The sequence below is a fragment of the Watersipora subatra genome, chromosome 1, assembly GCF_963576615.1.
Source record: "Watersipora subatra chromosome 1, tzWatSuba1.1, whole genome shotgun sequence".
Lineage (NCBI taxonomy): Eukaryota > Metazoa > Bryozoa > Gymnolaemata > Cheilostomatida > Watersiporidae > Watersipora > Watersipora subatra.
In genome coordinates, this window is record NC_088708.1 from 21,774,824 (window position 1) to 21,785,623 (window position 10,800).

General features: G+C 34.6%; 1 protein-coding gene across 3 annotated transcripts; it reads right to left on the reverse strand.

Annotated features, from left to right (window-relative positions):
• Nucleotides 1–140: 140 nt before the first annotated feature.
• LOC137408499 (cytochrome b5-like) lies at nucleotides 141–10,708 on the reverse strand. Of its 3 annotated transcripts, none has more exons than XM_068095064.1 (7): nucleotides 10,491–10,708; nucleotides 8,118–8,154; nucleotides 7,107–7,198; nucleotides 6,837–6,863; nucleotides 5,214–5,257; nucleotides 1,524–1,574; nucleotides 141–865 (listed from the first exon to the last, which is right to left on the reverse strand). In XM_068095064.1, exons 1-6 carry the CDS (start codon nucleotides 10,602–10,604, stop codon nucleotides 1,547–1,549), a joined length of 342 nt encoding a protein of 113 aa, XP_067951165.1. In that variant the 5' UTR covers nucleotides 10,605–10,708; the 3' UTR covers nucleotides 141–865; nucleotides 1,524–1,546. The 3 variants fall into 3 exon arrangements, with proteins under 3 accessions (XP_067951165.1, XP_067951157.1, XP_067951148.1); XM_068095056.1 differs by having other exon boundaries at nucleotides 1,520–1,574; XM_068095047.1 differs by lacking the exon at nucleotides 1,524–1,574 and having other exon boundaries at nucleotides 10,491–10,705.
• Between the last annotated feature and the right edge of the window lie 92 nt (nucleotides 10,709–10,800).

Consider the following 10,800-nt stretch of genomic DNA (forward strand, 5'->3'; position numbering starts at 1 on the left):
AGATGTTTGTATCACAATACAAGTAGTTATTAAATCTTGTTACCTGTAGTATCACATCAGGGAGCTTAAGTGCGCCCAAGAATGTGTAATCGATTATATAGCATTCCTGTTGTCATATAAGATAATGGGGCTAGTTCCTCTGAGCTCATATCTGGCGATATGTCTTTTTTATTTTGTTGTCAAGATGTAATGTTTTTAATTTGCATTAGCATAGATTTTCAATCTGCTAAAAGTCTACCATTTAATCACAACTGATATGAAATTTACACAAGTTTCCAGAAACTGAACAAGTTGTGAAACAAAAAATCTGATAGTATCACTGGATTCACAGTCCATGGTCGTGGTAGAATGTGGACTAATTAGGCTTACAGATACACATAGGTTGAGTGTATCTTAGCTATCCACAAAACTTATTAAACAAAGCTGAAATTACATCACTTAAATGTGAGATGGTCCTGAACTGGCTTAGTTCCGAGCTAGCTATTTATAACAGCAGTGTCAGGGGACTACAACTCCACTTAGCATTGTAGCTATAAAATGGCTGTTAGCAAATGAAGAATTGTCTTCAATTGTTCAACAGTAATAGCACAAATTTGAACTTCATTGTCAGTTTTGTTGTATTAAGATTGACCGACCAACACTTATACGATATCAAGGACTAGTGTAAATGTGACAGGCACAAAGTAAAGATTATCAATAAACAATACAAAAAAGGCTGAATCTAATGGTATGAAAAGCCAGGCCTTCTGTTGATCTGTGTTACAAAATCTTCCGCATGAGTTAGGCAGACGAGGAGGTGAACAGTTTAACAGATACCGCTATGATGATAGCTATTCCAAGAGGCAAAAGGTAGGAGGTCCAAGATCTACAAATGCATACAGTTGGAATAGCAAGCATATATATATATATATATATAGGAGGAAGGGAAATTAACCTCTCTGTATAAGCAATGCAGTTAATATAAAGCCACTGTTCATGACATAGATTTGATCAATATATACATTACAAGATAACAATAAAAATGTTGCCATGGACCAATATCGCGCCAGCAAAGATCACCAGATATTGCAATTTGAAAGATCAATCTTCAAAAACATTTTGCTTAGAGAAACAAATTGGCCCTAGAAAATTGACCAAATTGTACCAAAAACTAGCAGTAATGGTCACAAATGCTTTTGCAACCACACAAGACTGAGCCATGTTTTGTCACTACCGACCTTGACACACCATTTTCATGACAACTACTGTGATTACTCCGATGTTTTGGATGAATGTCATGAATTGAATAAAAAAGTGTTATGGACCAATAGAAACATCGCAACGTACCATTTCACCAAGATCAATCATTTAGAAGATTGATCAAATATTGATCATGGATAGTGGCTAATATATAAAAATGACATGTAGTGCATAGACAGACTGCTAGAAGGAAGTTGAAGACTTTTATGAGGAAAGAAAAGCGAGGAAGGAAGCAGGAGAAAGGTTAATACAATGAGAGATATTTTGTGCTAATCAGTACCTACTAATGCGGGTAGTTTGTGAAGGTCTATATAATTACACAACTCCACTGCTCTCTGTCAATAGAAAAGAATACTCATTAACCTAACAAGAGATACCAAAAAGACACCAATCATGTGTCCAAAAGTTCATCATCTTGTTAGTAGCAATAAAATCACCTGCCCATACCGAAACAAACAAGCTGAAGCAAGCGATGTGAGGAACTGGAAACAAAAGCTTTTTCAGTCAGCCTTGGAGCGATATTAAAATATTGCCCATCTCAAGGATACTTTTAACAAACAGACTCACTAAACTTTGGAATGGGAAACTAGTGATGATTGGGAATGGCCTAAGCGTTTGACCTTAAAAACCTTCAGTACCAGTCACGAATAATATGAATTGGTATAAGCTACGCTTACAGGACAAAATATATTATTCTGAAAAAGTTAAGTTGACAGAACACAGACTAGGTTGTCGCATATTACACAATCCAAACAATAGATGTAACTTATTATATGAAAGCTAGATGGGGAAACTACCTCTGCCAGCTTTCTTGACGCGGACACATGCCCCATTATAAATTTGATACAATCTCACAGGCCTTGATGATCTCACAGGCCTGGCCTTAAATACACTGAATCACTAAAGAGGAAGCCAAACGATGACTGCACAATACTGAACATCTTTATGTTTCAACAGGACCACAAAGAAACCATTGTATGAGAACAAAACGGAAAAACATGAATCTGTCTGAGCAATGATTATTCAATATAACATTGCTGCTGAGACAGCCAAAGAAGCTTCCATGTTTTAGCAGTACAGATGGGTTATGAGAGAAATTGGTGGTCAGACGGACAACTTTCATACAAGTGTGTGAATAACAAAGGTGTGTGTCTTGAGACGACCAACAACAGAGAGGAGTGCTATTGCAGCAGCATACCCAGAGTCAACCTGACCATTAGGATGAGGACACAACCCACAGCTACAGCAATAGACATATGCAATAGAGTTGTGACCGAGTTTTGCAATAAGATATGGAAAAGCTGACTGCACACCTATAGCAAGGCTTTCAAAGTCCTGTGAGGCTATTTTTAGATGAAACATTTGTTAGCATCGTATTGTCAAGCAATCGTAGAATCACAAAAAAACTCCAAAAATTGAATTATAAACAAAATTCAAGTACTTGAAGTACAGTTTTCTTGTAACTAGCTAAAATATACATTAACGTTCACTTATAGCTCAATAACAACTAGTCTCGACTAGTCATTTGATGACATATATAACAAATTGCGGTGATTATAAAATCCTAGAGCGAGCTCTAAAATGGTTTAACCGATCTATATCTGGAGTAAAAATATTTTGCTAGCGTATGTGAAAAACATATCAGCAATACATTTGCGCAGGCACACCTAACGTTTAATGGAAATATGCCTCCGCATAGCTAAAATGTTTCACTTTGTAAAGGTTTACAAACACATTGAAAGAGAGATAATTAGAAATGATCAAAGGTTATGCAAGTGAAGAAAGTTTTTTCTTGACTTGAAAATGATTTAGCTTTATTCAATAGGATAACTGAAAGATTCAGCAATCAGACTTTGCATGATCGTTCTTCATGTAAGGTTTGAACGCAACAAGTTAATGGGCCAGGTGTTTTAAACAACAATGCGGAATTTCTTTTACACGTTACTAAATGACTGGTGAGAACAGTAGTTGTTCTTTGAGCTATCACCAAATACGCCTTTTAGCCAGTTATAAGAAAGCCAACGCTTCAGATGGATTGAAATTCAGAAATGTTATATAAAACTGCTTAACAACAGGAGGTAACAGATTGTTTCACCAAAATGCGGTATAACCAAGCCTTCACCTAGTTCTAGCTGTCATTCATCAACTTGGACAACTCATTGTTAATTTTAGTAGCCTAGAAGCAAGTTGGTGATGTTCATTGCCTTCAAGTATCAAAAGACAAACAGCAAGTAGCTTTGATGGATGTCTATTCATCAACTGTTATACTAGTTTATCAGAATAATTCTATGGATTAGCTCATAAATTAGTTTTAAATTACGTTTGCTCTATCCTACAAATATGTTCTGTATTTGAGCAGAAACTTTCCAGTATCAAAGGTCAACATTATCAACAGTTAGAAAGTTATTGGATTGCACAAAAAAAATTTATATGTTTTATTAGAAAAAAACATTAAAACAAATTAATTCTGCATGTAGAGCCTCAACTGTAATTTGATCTTAAGATTTCTGTGGAAATGTGCAGATAACTCCCATAACCAATCCGGAGGCATTTCAAGATTTTTAATACCCTAAAAAAACTTTAATAAAAATAACTGTTTGCATCTTGTTTTTAAAGAATTAAACAAAAAAATTTATTTATTAAATTACCTGCCATTTGAACCAGTCATACATGTAAAGAAACATTTTTAAAAGAATTCTCTGTATGCATTAATTTATGTATTGTAATTCATCTAATATCTCAATAACTTATCAATAAAACACCAGTTGATTAAACAGAACAATAAAAAAACGCATTATCAAAAACTATGAAAAAAACTAACTGATATGTAAAGACCGAAGTAAATAAAATAATAATCAATAAAAAAGGGTTTATTCACTTTAGCTTTACTTTAAAGGTTGACTTGCAACAAAATTCACATGACAGCTATTTGGTATCAAAAGGTTCACAATGTCTTACTCTGTTGTAGGTGCCAAATATGTAGAAATGTGATTACAAGCTCTTAAAAACTCAAAAACGAACAGTTAATCGCAACCATCAAGACAACGGCGGATATTGGAATCTCTTTATTTCGTTTTTGAGCTTTTAAGAGCTTGTAATCACATTTCCACATATTTTGCACCTACAACACGGCAGAGTAAGGCATGGACAAATTTAAAGCAACTAAAACATTGCTTAGCAGCATGGTATTGACAGAGTGTTTCACCTTTTCCTGGCCCAACAAGACTTCACAGCAAATCAAGAAAAGTACATGTACATTGTAAGTAGCTATGCAACAGCCAATAGGATTATCCTTTAGAAGTGTTTAGTACAGGCAACAAAGCTATATGTTCCGTAGCCACAATATCACAACCCCCAACCCACCTATCCCGGAATGACAGGTTAGTTTGAGCGCTACTAAAATTCAATATCAACAGGAGAAGATTACTGCAGCAACTCATTTGCATAATTTTAAGTTGCAGTATTATGACTTCACACTTCTATGATTGATACAACTACTAAACCATAATCTTGTGTGTGAAAAGCTTTTTTTCCTTACCAGATCAAACGATTAATGCCATTGATAGATAAGAGACCAGCCTTCCAGTGGCAACGGCTTTGCTTTTTAACAATGAATCAATTTGCATGCATATAAAATAAAAAGCTAAAAAGACCTTAGATGGCATAAAATATGATGATTTATTGCTAGGTTACTTATATACAAAGAATATTTTATCGATAAACTAGCCTTCATATACATCCACAAAAGAACAAGGGTGCTGAAAATAGCCCTCTACGCTCGAAAAAAAATCTATCAATTTTTCTGCATTATTAAAAGGAGGACAAACACCTACCTAGCACCTTAAAAGTATCGTTGTTCCAAAAGTACTATTCAAGTTATACTAGGTGGAAAAAAGCATACTGCACGCCACATGAAACTTGTGAGTTACAGTGAAAACCTGTCGATCAGGAGCAAAAGCAGATGAATTACTTACCCACTAGAAAGGGGAGATGAGCTAGGATTAGCGGTACTCAGAGGCTACAATATTTATTTTACATGTGAAGTTATCAAAGCAAGGATATATACAAATACATTGTAGCATACTATAAAATCCAGGATTTAAGTTTAGTACCAAAATCTTCACTTTAAAAAGTAACAGCTGTAAAAATTGTCCTTTTTCTTTGACTTAAATATTTCAGTGGGCATCATAGATGGGGTGCGACTAAGGAAATTTTTTTCAACAGTAAACGGCGCCATTTTTCCTGTACTAGAATTGCGCTTAGCTGACATACATGTAGATACGTTACATGAATTAACGAAAGATGAGCCCGTCAGAGAAACACCAGGCTTAATCCAGGACAAGTTCAAATCAAATTTAACAAATACGAAAAACATGAATTATTTCAGAAGAGGATCGTAGTGCTACACAGTTAAAGCATGAGAAATGGAACATTTGCTTGATTGATATAGCGCTTAGTAAGAAGTTACAAGTCATATAATTTAAACTTGCAATTGCTTCCACAAATCTTAAATAACTAGAACTCATGCCATCAATAACATCGCCGCGTGTATGTTTAAAGCGATTTTTTTTTAATTTGGCGCCAAATTCTCGACCTATATGCCGGAATTTACAATAATTGAATCGATAGCGCATGACTCCAGGGTCGCTCTGCTTTTAAATCAGTTGAATTATGAATACACAAGAGGCAGAGAAATTTAAATATAGACACTGGCCAATGTGTACTGTTTAGAATAGACAGTAAAAAGACTCCAAAACTAGCTCCTATTAACACCAGTTAACTTTAAAGTTGAGTTTTATGTATGACCTAAATCAGTACATTTTTGTCAACTTGAACTGAATCCTGTCTGGAGTTGCCAGATGATGATTATATAAGAAATGCTCAACGTGATTGGCTCAGCAAAAATAATTAGAGTGGAACATTATGATCTGTTTCATTGAGTTTTATTGGTCAACTATTTTGTGCTCAATTGACCAAATCGATTGAGCATCACCAGAATCTATAAAAAATAAATTTGAATATGACGGAGTTGGTAAACTTTCAGATTTAAAAGAGATGTCTTTAGAATTTATGAATTGCGCATCATTATGGTTTTAATTATGACAATTTTAGTATAAAATTCTAAAGAACAAGCTTTAAAACTGGTGTCTTTTAAATATTAATTAGCAAACACAGCATGATTAAAAAATTTTTGAATCAATAAAACAAGCACTATCCATCGTTTTTTTAAGTCATCAAGCCGTTTGCACATGCGTTCGTTTGCGAAAACGCTGCCATATTTCTAGAAAATGATCGTCATTCTCTTATTTAATAGTATTTTTTGGTGTTGTTTTGATATTATCATAAGAAAATTGCAAACAAAAGCATCGTTCGCAAAAATTAATTGCAGAAGCTTCATTTTTTCAACAATAAAAGTTGTCTACAAAGATGGCGGACAACGATAGAATGACGTCACAAAAAAACGAAGGATTACAAAGTACCATTATAAGAACTTAATTAAAGGGGGTTGACTATTCCTTGGGGACCTGATAAAACTGAGAGTTGAAAGATGTAAAGCTAGGGTACAAACAGGAGATGAAACTATACAGTTTACTCACTGGTGTTGTCTTCGCGACTCTATCATCCTACAAGACAGGAAGCATTTAATCAATCACTCAACCTGATCTTGACAAGGACAGAAGAGAAAAACCAAACACAGCTGTGATATAATGAACTCCATAACGGCACTGAAAATAGCAATGCTAGCTAGAAAACTAGCTGTGAGCACGTGGTTGCCTCTCATTTAGTTACACAATCAATCATCCCACACACACTCACACAGGCATATTGTATTATCCACAGGCGTATATTGTTCACTTTCAGCATACCTCATGCAATTCTCCCAAGTAATAATCCTTCATAAGTTCTCTAGCATCTGTGGAATGTCCGACATCTTCAAAAGATTCTGTGGAATCTTGCCCTATATTAGCGAATAAATGAAAAGGGTTATTTACTCGCATGTTTATCTGAATAAACTAACATACATTTCAGAGTTGGCCTTCGTAATTTAGACACAGAAATGGCATACTGCAACTACGTAAGTCTTTGGAAATGTTCACATTTTGGCTTCTGCATCCAGCACATGAGATGCCTGACGGATGCATAATTAGTAAAAATCAGAATTCTGTGACATTTCAAGGGCAGTTAGCAAAACGGTCAACAGAAACCCTATGTTTCCATAGTAGTCTACAGATTATGGGGATTGTGAGTCGCGTGCACATTGAGTTATCATGCTATCCGTGTTTATCAGGTGTTTCAATGGACACGTGTGTTGCGGTTAATGCGGGCGTTTTGTTGAAAAGCCAGAGATCACAGCGGAGCACTCTTGTCTCGCTTGGTAGCACGCTTTTGAAATAGGAACAACTGTAGTGTGGAAATGTTTGAAATGGAATAGCTTGTACAGCATTTTAATGAGCATCATTCGCAAGTGCCGTTTCCATCTTGCACAAGCATGAAACATGACTTGCGGATTTTTAACGTTTTCATCTAGCAGATGTTGCGATCTAGCGGATTAATTGCATCATGGAAACAGTGATATAATGCCACAGCAAACTGAAAGCTTGAATGACACCGATGTTATATAATTACATTGAAAGATGCCTAGGAATGTATGGGTATAAGGCATAACAATATAGCTTTCATACACTGCACACGACTTAAAACTAATTACAAGTACAACAAAGAAATAAGAACTTGTAAGCTTGCCCTTTGGTAAATGAGTTGCTCGCAAGGCAGGTGTAAATGACGCTAGCTTGAAGTGTTTAGACAATGCAAGATTTCTGTATTAGAAAAGGTGACCCACTGATGAATGAGCAGAGTTTACACCTAAACCAACTTACCGGCTTGTTCCAGAAGCACCTCTTCTCCTCCAGGATGCTACAATTTAGATTAATTGCTGATAATAGCCATGTTTTTATTCTTTTATTTAATCTTAAATTTCATTTTATCTATCGAAATAAAAGGTGGCATCACGATAACACATGGTGGCAGAATATAAAGCTTTTTGATCCCTTGGATGGATAGCAACATGAACAATGATTTTTAGCCTTCTTTAACAAACAATCCAGACATCCATTTCAGTTATAAATTCTTACCTTTCACACCTGCTAAAGTTGAAAGAAATACATTTTTGCAAGACCAAACACTCATTACGTGTGTATTAAATAATAATCATTCATTATAATTTATGTTACTATGAATATATATAATGAGACAAATAAGTTAGAAACACAATGTTTCTTGTTTAAGTTTTATAAAAAAATGATGACCGACTTTAGAAAGCTGATTTTGGAAAAAAATTTGGTTTGTTTTTTTAAAGCTCTTTATCCATTATTACTGAATTTCAATTCGTTTATACAGGAAACAAATTTTTGTGATCCAATTGCCAGCTAACAATATTTAATTATAAACTTTTAAAAACCCCAGTTTCTAAAGACACAAATTAAACCGACATTGTGAAAATTACTTTTGTAATAAAATGTGGGCAACAAGTACCACATAGTAAGCCGAAGGTTTACAACCTGTCAACAACTGAACCATAAAAATGGCATATCTACAACCACATCCTCCAAGATTGCAACTTGTTAAATTGTGCCTCAATAGCATTATTGATTTACAAACGCATCTACAATACTTCACTGTCTAATGATGAAATGTCAAGGAGTGTATAAACACCAAATTATACTACTACTTTAGAAGAAAATGAAAATATTTAAAGCCAAGGACTAAAATTTGACACATATGCAGTGTTGTGCTTCTTACAAGACGTTTTTAGATTTAGTTGGTTTGAGCCTAAAGTAATCTATTAGCCTTAGTAACACTTTCTCAGTCCAGGTAATTCCAAGTAGTGGCTTTGTCTTACTGATCAGATAATTACTATAAGTGAAGAATGCGCAACCAACAGTCTTGATAATTGTATTTTTTCAATCGCATCAGTCATTTAGGCTATTTTGAAATAAGTTAAGCACTCAACCTCGCTTCCAACTGTCGAACTTGTTTCACTCGTTTCCAGTCATCACGAGAAGCTTATAAAAACAATGTTAACACCAAAGTGCCTTTTACCTTTAATTAACACACCAGAATGCCCCGATAAAGATAAAAAATTTATAAATCAATTAACTGTTAAAACAACCTTGTTTTGTTGTTGTAGTTATGGCGAAAAAATTTGAAGTACAAAATTGTAACAATAAATTAACATGTAAATAACTGCCAGAAAGGATAAACTTGTCGTATGACCATATTAGTGACTGTAAAAGCAAAGAATGAGTCAATAAAATGCCCAGATATTCACTCTACACACTGCATATTGCCATCATGAAAATGATTTCAGCTAAACTATTAGATATAGATTTATTAGACTATTAGCCTACCAGATTTATTAGATTAGTGAAAGGGTATGTAGTTAGAGAATCATATTTGAATCCAAGAAAACACATCTCAAACTGTATTAAATTTGTTTGACTAGGGTTTTGCCAGTATGCTCGCATTTTAAATTTAAAGTTACTGTATTTAGTACAAGTATAAAAATGACAGTTCATTTCATTATTTGATGCTGCTGCAGCAGACTGGGTTGTTATAAATGGCTATTCGAAGTTTGTAGCCAATTTCACTGCATAATATATATATATATACATACATGTATATATAGTTCAAGTTCATAAGTACAGTAGATCGAATCCTTAGATTCGATCAGCTGTAGCTGATGAAGCCTAGCACGTGCTTATATGCTATTATAACAATCAAAATTAGTACATATTGAATATTCGATGCGGTTTTGAAGGTGTGATATGTCTTGCAATGCGACAAAACTTTAGAGCCAACCAACAAAAATTTATAACTTCTACCAAAGTAGTACTAACGAGCGACAGAATTCCTGAATCAATGTACTACACAGAAATTGCCGAAATAAGAACCTGTCCGTTTGTTTTCACAAACTTTTGCTTGCCACTAATTTTGGATACTCTATCGATATAGAAAACGAACATATACTGCACGAACGAGTTGAACATAAATAATCTAGATTCTAGAAAGTTATCACTATCGAATGTTCATTTCCGAGATTTCCGACATACAACTCCGTGAATGTAATAAGAATTCATCAATTCCAATTCACGAACAAATACAAAAACCTCCAATTTGAAATGTTAATAACGAGTCGGCAATCATTTGGAAATAAGAAAATATTTGGTATTAAATATAATTTTGCATCTTACCTCGTCTAAAAATTTGGTGACATCATACACTTTGTCATGTATGATCAGCCAAGCAGACTTGCCGTTATTGTGTTCTTTAATTTCTTCCAATCTAAATATTTTTGGAGAAGCCATTAGTTGATAATAAAAGTAGGCTTCTTTAAATATGCCGTCTAATAAAACGGAGACCTGTGCGACCGCTCAGCGTACTTTGACCTTGTGATGTGAGCGGTTACTGGTGCGTTGCGGCCTGCTTTCCAGCTACGCAGCATTAGTCATAGGTATCAATCGAACACGGATCTACCTTTCTACTTTATCATTAAAGAGCTTA

What these genes read in the sequence shown, in the direction of transcription:
- LOC137408499 (XM_068095047.1), bottom strand. Translation starts at nt 10,604, where the DNA reads ATGGCTTCTCCAAAAATATTTAGATTGGAAGAAATTAAAGAACACAAT. An exon ending in GGTGCTTCTGGAACAAGCCG is followed by an intron (nt 7,199 to 8,117) that starts GTAAGTTGGTTT and finishes TCGCTAATATAG; the next exon opens with GGCAAGATTCCACAGAATCT. An exon ending in ACTTGGGAGAATTGCATGAG is followed by an intron (nt 6,864 to 7,106) that starts GTATGCTGAAAG and finishes CCTGTCTTGTAG; the next exon opens with GATGATAGAGTCGCGAAGAC.